At 39.4% G+C, this 17303-nt stretch overlaps 1 protein-coding gene across 1 annotated transcript in view; it reads left to right on the top strand.

Moving 5' to 3' along the window:
- Positions 1 to 16038, top strand: part of LOC310940588 (regulator of G-protein signaling 12-like) — a gene marked incomplete at its 5' end in the record, with an annotated part of 40415 nt that extends 24377 nt beyond the window's left edge. The window contains 14 exons of the mRNA XM_083905578.1: positions 4939 to 4960; positions 6775 to 6944; positions 8025 to 8117; positions 8210 to 8353; positions 8812 to 8994; positions 9081 to 9231; positions 9854 to 9948; positions 10100 to 10297; positions 10387 to 10460; positions 10567 to 10693; positions 12280 to 12376; positions 12466 to 12536; positions 14531 to 14705; positions 14912 to 16038. Coding sequence (XP_083761704.1) covers positions 4939 to 4960; positions 6775 to 6944; positions 8025 to 8117; positions 8210 to 8353; positions 8812 to 8994; positions 9081 to 9231; positions 9854 to 9948; positions 10100 to 10297; positions 10387 to 10460; positions 10567 to 10693; positions 12280 to 12376; positions 12466 to 12536; positions 14531 to 14705; positions 14912 to 15468 — 2157 coding nt within the window. The 3' untranslated portion in view covers positions 15469 to 16038. The remainder of the gene's footprint in view (positions 1 to 4938; positions 4961 to 6774; positions 6945 to 8024; positions 8118 to 8209; positions 8354 to 8811; positions 8995 to 9080; positions 9232 to 9853; positions 9949 to 10099; positions 10298 to 10386; positions 10461 to 10566; positions 10694 to 12279; positions 12377 to 12465; positions 12537 to 14530; positions 14706 to 14911) is intronic.
- Between the last annotated feature and the right edge of the window lie 1265 nt (positions 16039 to 17303).

Raw genomic sequence — 17303 nt, 5'->3', positions numbered from 1 at the left:
AGATTAGAAATAATGATATTTATTCCAAATAAAACTGTTTTCAGCTGTGCTAACATCATTACACAAGGGTTTTCTAATCATCCAATAGCCTTCGAACGCCATTAGCAAACACAATGTACCATTAGAACACTGTAAATGGGCCTCTATACACCTATGTACATATTCCATTAAAAACCAGACGTTTGCAGCTAGAATAGTCGTTTACCACATTAACAATGTATAGAGTGTTTTTATGATTCATTTAATGTTAGATTAATTGGAAAAAAAAGTGCTTTTCCTTCAAAAATAAGGACATTTCTAAGTGACCTCAAACTTTTGAACCGTAGTGCAGAAAAACCCACGTGTTCTACTTTTAGATTTAAATTTTTTTTTTTTTTTTTACTAGCATCACAGGCGACATCAATGCACGGCCACGTCTGCGGTCGCTGCCTTTATATGCCGATTATTCACGTACAGATGGGGCTTTTTTACGCTCCGATTACAGTAAATGCACAAGATCAACAGATTACAAAGCCTGACGGTCATGGTTAGGGTTAGAGTCATGGTCTTTGTTGTTTCCACGCAAACCCATCATCAACACACACACACACACACACACACACACACACACTGTTTGCCATTACGTGGAAAAGTGTAATAACATTTTAAACGTGAAGGGTCGTCCTTAGAGCTGAAACAATTCAACGATTGTTAATCTGTTACTAAATTAATCTTCAATTATTTTGTTTTTTTTTGCTTTTTTTCATGATTCAAACCAGATTTCTGATCGTTTCAGCTTCTTAAATGTGCATATTTTCTTCGTTTCTTTGCTCCACGTAAACAAAGAAATCATTAAAAACCGAATCATTTCGGTTTGTGGACAAAACGGAGACGTTGGAGAACGCCGTCGTTTCCAGGTTTGACAAACACCGTTTTTTCATGTTTTCTGACACTTTATGGACCAAACGATTCATTCTAGTCGTCAATTATTTGCATTTCCGTCGCACACTGAGAGTAAAAAACGGCGGTGATACTATATTTATACACGTGAGAAACACAATAATGATATGGATTCCTTTTCAGAGCAGTGATTAAATATCATATCTCACATCCTCCTCCTGTAATTATCCCGCTCTGAGAAGCTCGAAGACACTGCGACGCTAAAATAACGACGTAATATTTAGTCGGTAATATCTTTATTATCATTTTTCTGGGCGAACGGTGACGGAGATCTTGTTGTTGGAGCGAATGAATCGTTTCTGTGGAAGAGGACGATTATTTTTTTTGCCGGTGTGGGAAGTGCGGCGAGAAACGGTGGAAGTGTCGTGGACATTTCCACACATGAGCACGACGACGACGACGACGGCGACGATAACACCCACTTTAACTAAAGATAAGAGGCGCTGAATCACACGTCTGCACAATAGCCGTGCTCTGAATTCAAAAGGCCAGGTTTATTTTATCATACGCACTCACACACACACACACACGAGGCCTTGTGTACTTGGTATTTGTGGCTCGTTAAGAGTTTCTGGAATTAAAACAAAAACGAACGTCCTACTGGATTATGTGCTGTTGAAATTAACAGATTTTTCTGTCTGCAGGTCAAAACATGTCGAATTTTGTCGTTTCCTTTCAACTCCCTAAACACAAATTGTTTACAGGGAACAGGTCCCGTGGGCTTTATTAGCCGTGACTAGTGGGAAAGAGAGGATGATGATGATGATACTTACATCATCTGTTATGAAGCCTGTTGAGCGTCAGGTTATACAATGTGCAAATACATTGGCCGTTTTTGTACATGGAATAATGCTGTGTTGGTTCTACGTTATTTTAGAACATATTAAATGGCAGAAAGAGATATAAAAGAGATTTCTGATTTAGAAATTAGACTTTTTACCTGTCATTTGGCACCAAAATCACTGAAATCGGCCCCGGGGAATGAAATTCTGATGTAAGAGACGGTTGGAAATGGACATTTTTGAAATGGGATTTTTGAATGACCTGGGCCTCTATACGCTTAGAAATAAAAGTGCTAAGTAGAACCATATAAGGTTCTTCTGCTAGTCCTCATAGGAGAACCCTTTTTGGCTCCAGGTAGAACCTTTTTATAAAGTTTTCCACCTGGAACCCTTTTAAAACCCTTTATTCAGGAAAGGGGTTTCAAAGGGTTCTCTGGATCAAAATGGTTCTTACTGGAACCATTAGTGTTACCAAGAACCCTTGAAAAACCCTTTTTCCGGGAAAGGGTTTTTTCAGAAGCAAATGGTTCCAGGTAGAACCTCAGCCCTTGTAGAAGAACTATTTTGGAACCCTTATTTCTATGAGTGTAGTGTATCTAATAAAGGTTTTTTGGGAACACGAACTCCACAAGACAATTGTTAAAAGCCATACCTTCCTCTACACTCTTAGAAATGAAAGTGCTAAGTAGAACCATATAAGGTTCTTCGACTTGTCCTCATAGGAGAACCCTTTTTGGCTCCAGGGTTCCACCAAGAACCCTTTTAAAAGCCTTTCGGGGTTTTAAAGGGTTCTCTGGATCAAAATGGTTCTTACTGGAACCATTAGTGTTACCAAGAACCTTTTTTTTTTATAAAGGTTCCACCTGGAACCTTTTTTAAAACCCTTTATTCAGCAAAGGGTTTTTCAGAAGCAAATGGTTCAAGGTAGAACCTCAGCCCTTGTAGAAGACACTTTTGGAACCCTTATTTCTAAGAGTGTAGCGTATCTGATACTGTGATTCCGTAATTATCGAGGCTAGCTTAGCATTTTCCAGCTGAATTGTGAATATGAGGTCAGGGCGAGGGAATTGAGGGAAAGTTTGGAAAACCCCAATCGTTCCCTGTGGGCTGTGAGGAATGACCTGGATCTGCCAGGAGAGGAGGAGGAGGAGGAGGAGGAGGAGGAGGAGGAGGAGGAGGAGGAGGAGGGTTAAGGAAGGAGAAGTGGAGAATAGGTGGCGAACAAAAGGATGAAGAAAGAACAAACTGAAGGAGTGAGTTTGAAATGAGTCTAGACGGAAGTGGAGGAGGGAGAGGGGGCGAGGGGGCGAGGGGGCCTCCATCAGGGGCCAAGACACTACACCACCAAGTATGTCTGGAAGTGATCACATTAGAGCACGCACACACACACACACACACACACACACACACACATTCATATGTATACGCCAAAGAATTCCACCCTGCAAACAAAAGACATATCTCTAACAGATGTTGACCATGTGTGTTATACTGGAAGCAACACCCGTGTAATACACACACAGCATAGTGTAACACATGTGAAACACACACACACACACACACGCATCATAAAGAAAATATTCTTAAATGTGAATATTTTCTCTGTTTCTTTGCTCCACATAAACAAAGGAATCATTCAAACTGAATCATTTTGGTTTGTGGACGAACCGATTCTTCGGGTCACGATTCGATTCAAAATTGAACCGATTCACGAGTCCACGTTTCTCGATTCAAACGATTCTCGATTCATACGACTCTCGAGTCAAACGATTCTCGATTCATAGGACTCTCGAATCAAACGAATCTTGATTCAAACGACTCTTGATTCAAACGATTCTCGATTCATACGACTCTCGATTCAAACGACTCTCGATTCATACGACTCTCGAATCAAACGACTCTCGATTCAAACGACTCTCGATTCAAACAATTCTCGATTCATACGACTCTCGAATCAAACGACTCTCGAATCAAAGGACTCTCGATTCAAACGACTCTCGATTCAAACGATTCTCGATTGAAAAATTGATGCCATGCATCGTGCGTTTGGGCAAATTATGGCATCAAAACGATACAGTTTGTATTAGATATTGTGATTTTTAAATAAACCGATTCCAACGATGCGATCACACAAAGGCAAACGTAAGACAAAAGTTAACATTTATTCAGTCAAAACAAATAAAAACTCACTTCCTGTACAACAAAAACAACTTAAGCATGAATAAAAGCTTAAGCTAGCTGCCTTTTTCTCCCAGAAGTTACAAAAATAAACCGTTCACAAACAACACAAACGGGTGTTTTGTGATATAAATAAACCGAAATAACAGAAACTAAAAAAATTGGGGGAAAAAAATATTTTAGTAACTGAATTGTAGAACGACATTTATTTCATACATAATCCTTTTGGGTTCGTGTGAAGTCGAGTGTGTTTGTTTTTTCTCTGTCTGCAAAGGTTGTATTTTCATTAATTTATTCAATCATAATGAAATGTTTTTGTTTACAGTGTGGGACATAATAAGGATATGCAAGTTAAATATATAACATTCGTAATAGTCAAAATCTCTCCTTTCACCTTCTTTCTATTCTTTTCTTTTCTTTGTCTCCTCTTTCTCTTTTGTCTTCGTCTGACTCACAAAGTGTTTCAACGATGTTCCAGAGTTAGCTGCGTTACTGATGTCTGCGTGGAATGATCTCATCCCAGCTCTGTGTGTGTGTGTGTGTGTGTGTGTGTGTGTGTGTGTGTGTGTGTGTGTGTGTGTGTGTGTGTGTGTGTGTGTGTGTGTGTGAGTGTGTGTGTGTGTGTGTGTGTGTGTGTTTTTGTAAGGAAAATGTGATTCAAGTCCAAACCCCCAAGTTTCATTTAAACATGTGTTTGTGTCATGAAAAATAACCTGAGGGAATGTGCGACACACACACACACACACGTGCAAACACACACACATGCAAACACACACACATATGCACACACACACACATCTCCACCCCTGTATGAGGAGGTTTTCTTGCAGAGCCAGTTAACAGATGATCCCACACACACACACATGACAATGACTGTGTTATGATGCATGTGTGTGTGTGTGAGAAACACCAGTCACTCACTCAGCCTCAGTCTCCATGTGGACAAAGAACATGCCAGGGCAGCTGCCTCCTGTCCCAGCTTGTCTGACTGTGTCTGAATGAATAATCCTAACCCATGTCTCTCTGTGTTTCCTTACAGTCGGCCGCAGTCTCCGATGGAGGTGAGTAAACCTGCCTTCACACGCGCTTTCACCGCTGACCATCAGCTCTTAACTTAACTTAACTTAACTTAACTTGACTTGTGAGTCGCGCGCTCACAGCGGACTTCATTAAACGTGCGCTTAAAAAGCAGCGGAATCTGGTTTGACCTGTTCAACCTCTGCCTCACCTCTGCTGCTAAAGATAGCCCCGAGTCTGTCGAACCAGTGTCTGCGATACAGAACAGTGTAACGCATATATACAGTAACTAGTAACACACACAGTGGAATAATAATAACGGCGGCGGCAGCGTTGTGGTGTTGTGTGGCAGAAGTCGTTAAACGGCGTCGAATACACCAAAAAGTGTGGGGTCACTTAGAAATGTCCTTATTTTTGTTAATGAATGAATGAGTCATAAATACACTCTATACATTCTTAATGTGGTAAACGACTATTCTAGCGTGTTTATGAATATAACGAAAGAAAAATAAAAAAAAAACGAAAAAAAGTCCTTATTTTTGAAGGAAAAGCACCTTTTTCAATGAATACAACTCATTTAGAGAAAGAAATTAAAATTTTGAGAAAAAATAAAATACATTTTGAGAAAAAAAAAGTTTTTTGAAATTTTTAGATTTTCTTTTTTTTTAATTTGAGAAAAAAAATTAAATTTGAGAAAAAAAAATTAATCTTGAGAAAAAAAATTAATCTTGAAAAAAAATTTTTTAATCTTTTTTAAATAACCATATTTTTTTAAGGAAAATCACTTTTTTTTCCAATGAATATAACATTAAATGAATCATAAATACACTCTTTACATTGTTAATGTGGTAAACGACTATTCTAGCTGCAAATGTCTGGTTTTTATTGGAATATGTACATAGGTGTATAGAGGCCCATTTACACTGTTCTAATGGTACATTGTGTTTGCTAATGGCGTTAGAAGACGATTGGATGATAAAAATATAAAATATATATATATAATAATGTATTGAATGTGGATGGAGCATTGAATGCATCTCGTAGCTTAGCTTTCTCCGAAAAAGCTACTTTCTCTAAATAAAACAAATATTATTTGGAATAAAATCAATTCATTATTTCTCATTTTCTATTCATTTTGCAACTCTTTTGATGAATAAAAGCGTGACTTTTAATGGAATCCACAACAAAATTATAGTAAAGGTGACCCCAAACTTTTGAACGCAGTGTTGTTGTGCCATGTTGTGGAGTTTTAATGTCACGATTGTGACATTGAGCTGATGATTAATTGTCATGTAATTATTGCTCATTAATGATTTGATAGCATTCCTTCACGTGCTACGCTATAATTATACAACAAGTCAAATCAAAATTCAAATCAAAATTCCCATAATACATTTAGAGGATTTACAGGAATGGACTGGGTGAAAGTTTACCATACACAGCACCCTCTACATTTAGTAGGTCTATCATTTATTAGGTTTATAGCTGTGATGTTTTGATGTTTGTCCACACAGAGATGGTGTTTAGGACCTGAAATGGTATTTTTTGAATTTTTTTTACCAACTTCTGTCATTGAAAAGTAACTAAAGTCAGTGTGAAAAGACGTTAGATATCACAAGAAAACGAGAATAAACTAAATGTAGAGTCGCTCAATATGCACACGACTTTTTTTGCAGATTCTCCCTAAACTCGAGCCCCAAGTCAATGACAAAAAATAATACTGTATAGACCACATGCATTTCGTTTAAAGACATGTCTATAATAGATTTCTCCCTTTAAAAAAAACAAACAAATAGTTGCAGACCTAATCCAGGCCATGTCACCATATAATCCTACGTGTGTGTGTGTGTGTGAACAGAGCTGAACAGCGTGGAGCTGCAGGGCTGCAGCAGCGACAACAGTCTGAACAGTAACGCCAGTCTGCCCAGCGTCCAGAGCCACCGGCGACACACGGAGAGGAGAGTGGCCAGCTGGGCCGTCTGCTTCGAGAGGCTGCTGCAGGATCCAGTGGGAGTGCGATACTTCTCGGTACGTCGCGCTGCACGCTGACCGGTGTCAGGACGGCACGTGACCGCTGTCAGGACGGCACGTGCTACGTTTAGCTTTCTGTGGGGCAAACCTGGGGTTATTGTTGTCCTGTCGTCGACATGACAACTGTGTTTGTTTGTGCCAGTCAGTGTTGGCAACCAAGGTATTTTGACGTATTCCACATGGCAAAATGGAATCGATATAAAGCTGCTCAAGTTGCCAACCAAGGCAATATTCATTTATTTCCTACTGGTCAGTAGCTGAGATGTATTAGTCTGTTTGTGTACACTATGTCGTTCAACTGCCACCAAAAAGGGTGAAAATGTCACTTCTTTACTGCTTTGTTGAACAGGAAGTTTAATTGTAGCACGTTTATATTTATATTTCCCTCCTTTTCCTTCTCATTTCATAGTTCAGAATTACAGAAATTAGATTAGAAAACATTCACATTCTGAGATTATAAAAATATTCTCATTCCGAGATTAGAATATTTTCACACTTTGAGATTAGAAAATATTCACATTCTGAGGTTAGAAAATATTCACATTCTGAGATTAGAACATGTTCACATTCTGAGATTAGAATATTATCACATTTTGAGATTAGAAAATATTCACATTCAGGGATTAGAACATGTTCACATTCTGAGATTAGAAAATATTCACATTCTGAGATTAGGAAACATTCACATTCTGAGATTAGAAAATATTCTCATTCTGAGATTAGAATATTTTCACATTTTGAGATTAGGAAACATTCACATTTTGAGATTAGAAAATATTCACATTCTGAGATTAGAAAACAATCTCATTCTCAGATTAGGAAACATTCACATTCTGAGATTAGAATATTTTCACATTTTGAGATTAGCAAATATTCACATTCTGAGATTAGGAAACATTCACATTCTGAGATTAGAAAATATTCTCATTTTGAGATTAGAATATTTTCACATTTTGAGATTAGAAAATATTCACATTCAGGGATTAGAACATGTTCACATTCCAAGATTAGAAAATTTTCACATTCCGAGATTAGAAAATGTTGGCATTCTGTGAATTTTTCCTTCTCACTTCTTAGGAGTTCTTAAAGAAGGAGTTCAGCGAGGAGAATATCCTGTTTTGGCAGGCGTGCGACTTCTTCAGCCACATCCCCGAGAACGACAAGAAGCAGGTGAGTCGTGACCTGGTCACAGAAACGCATCCAATTACAACCGTCTCACTGTTTTGTCTCGACCTGACGACAAAACCCTCTCCACCCTCCAGCTGTCTCAGCGTGCCAGGGAGATCTACAACAGCTTCCTGTCCAGTAAAGCCACCACGCCGGTCAACATAGACAGCCAGGCTCAGCTCGCCGACGACATCCTCAACGCCCCGCGGCCGGACATGTTCAAGGAGCAGCAGCTGCAGGTAGAGACCCAATACACGACTGTGTACAAGTACACCAACGACTTAGCTTAGGGCTAACCTCAAGCCTTTATGAGAGCATTTAACTGCTAAGATGACTCTAAACTAGCCCTTAATGTGCCAAATGTACCAGTGTTGCATCACTGAGGGCTGCTGTCGAGCATCGTGGACGTGAATGTGCTTCTGGGTAAGGGTTCCTGAAAAGCTCTATTGATTTAAGCAGCTGAGCTCAGATGTTCAAACTCTGATAAGAGTCACAAGTTTGGCCGGATATCTTTATTTTTATGATTCATACACGACCAAGATCTTGTGGTATGGTGTATTTATATCAGACTAACATACAAGTGGGCTATAATATAGTTATTATGCACAATAACAAACATGTATATCTGATTAATTTCACTCCAGAAGAGACTAAAAGCACTCTCGACTGGATATTCTTTCCCCTTCCTGATCTTTAGATCTTTAACCTGATGAAGTTCGACAGCTACACGCGCTTCCTCAAGTCCTTGCTGTACCAGGAGTGCATGCTGGCGGAGGTGGAGGGTCGACCTCTGCCCGACCCCTACCACATCCCCAGCAGCCCCACCTCCAAGCACAGCACCACCGGCTCGGACCGCTCCAACCTCTCCACGCCCAAGAAGGTAACGGATTTTAATCGATTCCGTTTCGTTGGATTATCTGTTTGTGTCTGTTTTGATAAACGGTCTTCTCTGTGTGTGTGTTCCAGGAGGACAAAAAGAGCAAATCTGGCCGCTCTTTGAATGAGGACGGCAGGGACGACTCGGGGGACCGGAGGAAAGGCATGTTCTTCTCCTGGTCGCGCAACAGGAGCTTCGGCAAAGGGCCAAAGAAGCGAGAGTTGGCCGACTTCAACTACAGTTAGTAGTTTTTTACCAAAGTTCAAAAGTTTGGGACTTAGAAATGTCCTTATTTTTGAATGAAACGCACATTTTGAGAGAAATAAACATTTTGATAAAAAAAAAAATGTATAAAAAAAAATGTATAAAAAAAAACATTTTGTGAAAAAAAACATTTTTGTGAAAGAAAAACATTTTGTGAAAGAAAAACATTTTGTGGAAAAAAAACATTTTGTGAAAAAAAACTTTTTGAGAAAAAGAATTTAAATTTTGCAAAAAATTTTTTTAAATTTTGTGAATTTATTAATTTTTTTCTCTAAATTTATTTATGTTTTGCAGAAATTTGCTTATTTTTGAAGGAAAAGCACTTTTTTCAAATAAATTTTTTTTGAGGAATTTAGCAGACGAACAGACTCGTGTAGGGCTGCGGCGATTACTCAAGTGTTCGTACGCTCGTACGTAATTTTCTGACGTTTTTATTGACCAAACTCTCTGTTAGAGCTTCCTCCTGTTGTCGGTGAAAATGCTCTTTTGCGCCTTATTCCATGATACGGTCGAAAGCACGACTCCATGTTTATTGGATTTGGAACCTTCTCTCTCTCTCTCTCTTATAAGAGACACTTATGGCTTTAATATCTTTCAGATTTCTCTGGCAGTAACGGTCGGCGTGAATCACAGGGCTCCCTGTCGTCGGGGGCCAGTCTGGAGCTGGGGCCGTCGGGATCGCTGAGGAATGAGGTCAGATTAGACCAGATTACTGTCACGGACAAACATTCCTGTCTCCTGCTGTAATCGATTCAGCGACAGAGTGTTTCGTCTGATTTCGGGCTCTGTCTCGTCCCGTGATCTTATTGTTTTAATAACGCTCTGTGCGTTTTCGTTCTTGCAGGGCGACGTCTCTCGAGGTGCAGTGACGGTCGTGAGCAGCGCCCCCTTGAGGCAGTGCAACATAAGCCTACCGGACGGCTCGTGTTGTCCCGTGCCGCTGAGGTCTGGTGTGTCCATCAGGGAATTACTCCTGGGCCTGTGTGAGAAGCTCTGCATCAACTTGGCAGCTATAGACCTGTTTCTGGTCGGAGGGGAGAAGGTATAATCTGATACTTAAGCAGAAAGCATGTCACGAAATGTATTTATTTATTTACGTATGAAGTCTCTTTGCTCTTTTTTTAAAATCAGCCACTTGTTCTGGACCAGGACTGTATGACGTTATGCTCTCGGGATCTCAGACTAGAAAAACGCACACTCTTCAGGTACAGTAGCTCTAAAGTGTCAGGCTGCTGCGACAGAAACCTGCAAAGAAAATCGCTGACTCTTCTTCTTCTTCTTCTTCTTCTTCTTCTTCTTCTTCTTCTTCAGACTCGACTTAGTCCCCATCAACCGCTCTGTCGGCCTGAAAGCTAAACCCACCAAGCCGGTGACGGAGGTCCTCAGACCTGTGGTGGCCAAATACGGCCTGCACCTCTCTGACCTGGTGGCTCGCATCGTAAGTCATTCAGTTATTGTTGTTATTTTTGTGTCTGTGTGTTTGACGTTGGGTTAAAAGTGATTTTAAAGTCTCGGTTTAAAGTAAGACGGTGATTGTTGACGAGTTTGTGATAATGGATCAGGTTTGAAGCTTGATTAGTTATAAGTAGATTTTGGAATTAAAAGTAGATTTTGGAATTCTAAGTTGATTTTGGAATTCTAAGTAGATTTTGGAATTAAAAGTTGATTTTGGAATTAAAAGTTGATTTTGGAATTATAAGTAGATTTTGGAATTATAAGTTGATTTTGGAATTATAAGTAGATTTTGGAGTTATAAGTAAAATTTGGAATTAAAAGTAGGTTTTGGAATTAATAGTTGATTTAGGAATTATAAGTAGATTTTGGAATTATAAGTAGATTTTGGAATTATAAGTTGATTTTGGAATTATAAATTGATTCTGGAATTATAAGTAGATTTTGGAATTATAAGTTGATTTTGGAATTATAAGTAGATTTTGGAATTATAAATTGATTTTGGAATTATAAGTAGATTTTGGAATTATAAGTTGATTTTGGAATTATAAATTGATTCTGGAATTATAAGTAGATTTTGGAATTATAAGTCGATTTTGGAATTGTAAGTGGATTTTGGAATTATAAGTTGATTTTGGAATTAATAGTAGATTTTGGAATTAATAGTTGATTTTGGAATTAATAGTTGATTTTGGAATTATATGTAGTTTTTGGAATTGTAAGTAGATTTTGGAATTATAAGTTGATTTTGGAATCAATAGTTGATTTTGGAATTATCAGTAAATTTTGGAATTATAAGTAGATTTTGGAATTGAAATTAGATTTTGGAGTTATCAGTAAATTTTGGAATTGTAAGTTGATTTTGGAATTATAAATTGATTTTGGAATTATAAGTAGATTTTGGAATTATAAGTTGATTTTGGAATTATAAATTGATTCTGGAATTATAAGTAGATTTTGGAATTATAAGTTGATTTTGGAATTATAAGTAGATTTTGGAATTATAAATTGATTTTGGAATTATAAGTAGATTTTGGAATTATAAGTTGATTTTGGAATTATAAATTGATTCTGGAATTATAAGTAGATTTTGGAATTATAAGTCGATTTTGGAATTGTAAGTGGATTTTGGAATTATAAGTTGATTTTGGAATTAATAGTAGATTTTGGAATTAATAGTTGATTTTGGAATTAATAGTTGATTTTGGAATTATATGTAGTTTTTGGAATTGTAAGTAGATTTTGGAATTATAAGTTGATTTTGGAATCAATAGTTGATTTTGGAATTATCAGTAAATTTTGGAATTATAAGTAGATTTTGGAATTGAAATTAGATTTTGGAGTTATCAGTAAATTTTGGAATTGTAAGTTGATTTTGGAATTATAAATAGATTTTTAAATTTCTGATCGTTTCAGCTTCTTAAAATGTGAATATTTTCTTCATATAACAAATAAGTCATTGACTCAATCTTTTTTGGTTTGTGGGAAACCGCTGACCTCGAGATTGAGTATTGAAAAGGTCAAATAAAATCCATTGTATTAAGTGTGTGTGTGTGTGTGTGTGTGATGCAGAGTGGCGAGTCAGAGCCTTTAGATTTAGGTCTTCCTATATCCAACCTGGACGGGCTGCGCGTGGTGTTGGACGCAGCCGAACACGCGCCTGTAAAAGGTGAGGAACGACGACGAGCGCCAGTTTTATTGTTCTTTTTTCGCGTCGCACACATCGAAAAAATAACCTGCTTTCTCTCCTTCGTTCAGCGGACAAACAGAAAGTAGGTCCGTCCAAGAATCTCTTCTCGGCCTCGACGAGTAGAAACCAGTCGACGACAGTAAGATCTCCTCTAACTCTTTTATGTTTGATTCTATTTTCTTCCTGCACTGGAATGTCCTATAACACCAGCCAATGTCTCCACTTCCTGGTTGAAGATGTCACGCTACTAAGTGTCCCCCCCTTGCTGTCACCCGTGTTTGTTTGCAACGTGTTTTTAAAAAAAAAAAACGATTCAGGTGTACGTTTCGTACGTATGTGTTTCTATGTGTGCACTTTTGAGAGAACTCTCAATGTCCCCGTGATCTGCCTGTGGCCGAATGCATCGTCGTCTCTGCTCTGTGGTTTGCTGGTTCTCTTTCTTCTATAACCCAAAAACCGACTGACCCGTTAAAAAAACACAACAATACAAAGCCAACGCAGCGTCTGCTGTGGTCACTTCTCTTTCCTCAAAAGCTCCTGTTCGTGATGTAGTTGGTGTTGTGATGGTCGCTCTCTGGGCCGTGTTGTTTTTTGGTTTTCCACCTTTTTAGAGGGATTCCTTTAAACAGGCGTTTATTTCCCACTGTAGGGGGCAGTAGTGTGTCTTTTAGTGTGTAGTTAGTTCTCCTTGTGGTGACGCGGTGTGTGTTTTTTCTTCGACACTCGTCTTACACTACCGTTCAAAAGTTTGGGATCACTTAGAAATGTCCTTATTTCTGAAGGAAAAGCAAGTTTTTTTCAATGAATACAACTCAATTTGAGAAAGAATTTTGAGGGGGAAAAATTGAGAAAGAAGTTAAAATTTTGAGAAAGAAATGTACATTTTGAGAAAAAAAATAAAACTTGAGAAAAAATTTTTTTTTGACCAAAAAAACAATTTTGAGGAAAAAATAAATTTGAGGGGAAAAAAAGACTTTAAGAAAAAAAAGAAATTTTGAGAAAAAAATATCTGAGAAGTAAATAATACATTTGAGGGAAAAAAATTGAGAAAGAAAGTAAAATTTAAGAAAGAAATTAAATTTTTGAGGAAAGAAATTAAATTTTTGAGGAAAAAAATTAAATTTTTGAGGAAAAAAATTTAATTTGAGAAAGAAATAAAAAAATTGAGAATTTTTTTTTTTTTTACAAAAATATTACTATTTTGAGGAATTAAATTTATTTGACTTTTAATGGAAAACATACAAAAGAATTGTATAGGCCCCAAACTTTTGAACGGTAGTGTATCTTTAGTAAATGTATGTATATGTTGAACCAGGTGATTTTCTTTACAATAAATGTCATTATTAAAACTGTAGTGCATAACTTTTAAATACAAATGTCCACTGCCAGGGATGTTCCCATCCATTTGTAGTATTATAAATAAAGAGATTGTTAGTGGATTACTAGATTTTGAAAGCGGAATTTTCAATTTTCTGACGTTTTATGGACCGTGGATGATCTGCTCTCTGTTAGAGCTTCCTCCTGTTGTCAGTGATGTACAGTCTCTACTCTACTCTAAGTATTGAAAAAGCTCTTTTGCGACTTATTCCATGATACGGTTGCAGCACGACTCATTTCCTGGTAGTACCTGGTACCTGGTGCTTTTTTATTTTTTATTTTTTTTGGTACCTGTTTCCGAGCTAGCTGATTCGATACTTAAAAAAGGATGACGTCAACAGACTGCCGGCCACCGATTGGTCAGAGATTGGGGTTACAGCGAGCAATAAATGGCTGCTGTCTGCCAAAAAAATACACCATAATGTCCTCCATTATCGCAGTTTTGTGAAGCTGTGTTATGGCGACCCCCCGCCCACGTTAAAGTCATGGAAAATGACCAAACTGAGTGGAGTAGAACTGCTATATAACTGTATCATGAAAAGAGTCCACAAATAAAAATCCCTGTGAGTTACGCACTGCAGCTTTAACCATACGAGTCAAAATCATCGCCATCATTCACCCCTCCCGTCTCCATCATTAGTAGACGCTAGTTCTGTGCCCACACTTGCCCTCCGCCCTCCGCCCTCCCCGCCCGCCCGCCGCCGTGACTCATCCGGGGCTCTAACGCCCTGCTCCGCTCTCACTTGTGGCCCTCAGGGGGAGGACGGCTCGCCGGGGAGCGCAGGTTCAGCCCACCCCCGCGGGGAAAACGGCAAGGCCGGGCGAGGCCCTGACCCCCCGAGAGGCCCGGCCTCACCCGACCACTCTGTGTCTCTGCACAAGGCTCCGGAAAACAGAACGCAGAGAAAGATTAATATAGACGAAGCTGAAGGTAAAGACCGAACAACCTCTCTGTCTCTGTCTCTGTCACTAACTCTTTTTGCCTGTTGGCACCAAAACGCTTTCAAAGCTAGCTGCCGCTCACACTGAATGTAGCTTTGACTCGATTAAAGGCACGCCCTCCTCTGCATGTTTACTAAAGCACGATCATGAATGATTTCAGTATGTGATTATTCACGCGTGTGCGTGTGTGCGCAGAATTCTTCGACCTCATTTCCAAAGCTCAGAGCAACCGAGCCGACGACCAGAGAGGCCTGCTGAACAAAAGCCACCTGCAGCTCCCAGACTTTCTGCGCCTGTCGCCTCCTCCTCCTCCTCCTCCTCCTCCTCCTCACTGCTCCACGCCTACTTCCCGTCACCCAAACAACGGCAGCTTCCCTAGCAACGGTCGCCGGGGCAACAAGACAAACAGCGGAGGTGGCGGAGGCGGTAGCGGCGTCCACTCGCTCAGCCATCAGTCCCAGAGCTTGGACTCTGCTCTGGGCGCTGAGAGCGGCGGCGGCGGCGGCGGCGGCGGCGGACGGGCCTGGAGGACGTCCAGGCCGCTCCCGCCCTTCCCCGGCGCCGTCTCCCCCGTCCACCCGCAGCAGTCGAACAGGGGCGAGCCGCAGGAGGACGCGCTGTCCGACCTGACTCTGGTGGGAGAGGGCGACATCGACAGCCCCAGCCTCTGCTACGTCACGCCCTCGCCTCTGCCCTGCAGACCCCGAGCACAACAGCGCGGTCGACCGACCTCGGGCGCTTTTCCCGTGTGAGACATTTTCGCCGATGGAGCGAGCGATCCCCCGCCTCTGAAGTCAGTCTGCGTCCGAATGCGTCCTTTTTTTTTTACCACGTCACGTGACTCACGGACAGATTTGTGTAAATATACAGTACAATAAGTGTTCATATAATTTAACCGTGGATATAGTGAGTTATTATTGTAACGCAGAGTGAGTGCTGTGGATCTGTGTGAGCTCTCCAGATGACTTTGCCGTGGATTTTTCATCTTTGGAGTTCAGGACGAAAGGTGCCAAACGCCCTCCCTCCCTCCCACCTGTGTACCAGGGATCTATCGATGCACTTTAGCCAAGTTTCCGTTCTCATGTTCATAAGATTTTTATCCAATATTAAAAAAAGAAAAGAAAGCGAAAGCACAGGACATTCTGTGTTTGCAGCCGTGTTTCTCTTCACTTACGAACACAAAGACTATAAACACACATTGTACAACTTCATCGTTTTCCATATTTCTTGCTTTCTTTGCCACATTCCAGCAGTTTTTTTTAGCCGTTTCTTTTCCAATTCATGTTTAATAATCTGTGCTGTTCTTATTATCAGTGTGCGAAATACCCATTAATAACCGGGGGGGGGGGGGTCCCATCTCCAATTTGTTGCACAATACTGTTTCACCACCAGGTGCCACGCTGCAGTATTGGATATTTTCCCTGTCAGATGTGGGCTTGTGTGGGCCTTTTCCACAGCGCCATTTGGAAAGCAATTCATTAAAACATTAAAAATACAAAATTACAAATAAAATTTGACATTTTTAAATTTACATTTTGTCTGGTTATAAAGGATAAGAAAGCATGCAACGTGTATAATGTATGTAGATCATATATGTAAAACTGAAATCAAAAAGATCTTTTTAAACTCGGGCTGGACGATTATGGCAAAAATATTAGTCACAATTATTTTTGACTGATATTGAAATCATGATTAATGGACACGATATTCATCGATTTCAAAACTTGAGTATTTATTGAACCACCAAAACTCAACTTTAAATATTGTTTAAAAGAACAGCCAGAAGTTACGGAGCCACCGAAGTGACATGAGAAAAAAAAAAAAATGACGAGATCATTTTTTTTTGTAATCTCGAGTTTCCAAAAAAATATGAAAAAAAATTTTGGGAAAAAAACTAAAAAATTTTTTTAAAAAACAAAAACATTTTTTGGGAAAAAAAGCAAAAAAAATTGGGAACTCGAGATCTTGACTTTCCAAAAAAAAAAAAAAAAAAAAAATTTCCCGCACACGTCACACGCTTGCTGCAGCTGCACATAACATGGGTGCATTCAGGGTGTTTTTCGAGCATAGGAATTTACATACACGCCGCACCATGCGGGCGCATTAATCGTTTTTCTTCGATTATAATGTTTTTATGATCGTGAGAAGCCAAAATCAAAATCATGAATAAAATTCTATTAATCGTCCAGCCCTAGTTTAGACCCCCCTCAAATTTTGCCTTTGAGGCTTTCAGGGGGTCTCGAGTGTTAATCAGGAGGGTCTAACCCCCCCCCCCCCCCCCAAGATCCCCCTGTATTTCGCACAGTGCTTATTATTCTCCAGAGCAACATTAATTTATCCCACGTTTCATTCATTTTTACTCTCAGTTTATAAGAAAAAGTGTTAACTTTTTGTACATAGTTGTACATCGTCTTCTTCAGTTGTGTCACAGTAGAAATGTCCTCTCTGTTTCCACGTGACTTGTACTTTACTGTCTGTAAATAGATGAAATAAATGTCTCAGAGATAGAACTCGCGACCGTAAGATCCTCATGTGATTGTGAGCGGCCTCTTTTCTTAGCCCGGGTCACAATCGACACATTTATTCT

Source organism: Microchirus variegatus (genome assembly GCF_963457635.1).
Source record: "Microchirus variegatus genome assembly, chromosome: 19".
NCBI classification, from domain to species: Eukaryota; Metazoa; Chordata; class Actinopteri; order Pleuronectiformes; family Soleidae; genus Microchirus; species Microchirus variegatus.
Note: the sequence above shows the minus strand (reverse complement) of the source record. Positions and strands in the feature narration are given on the sequence as shown.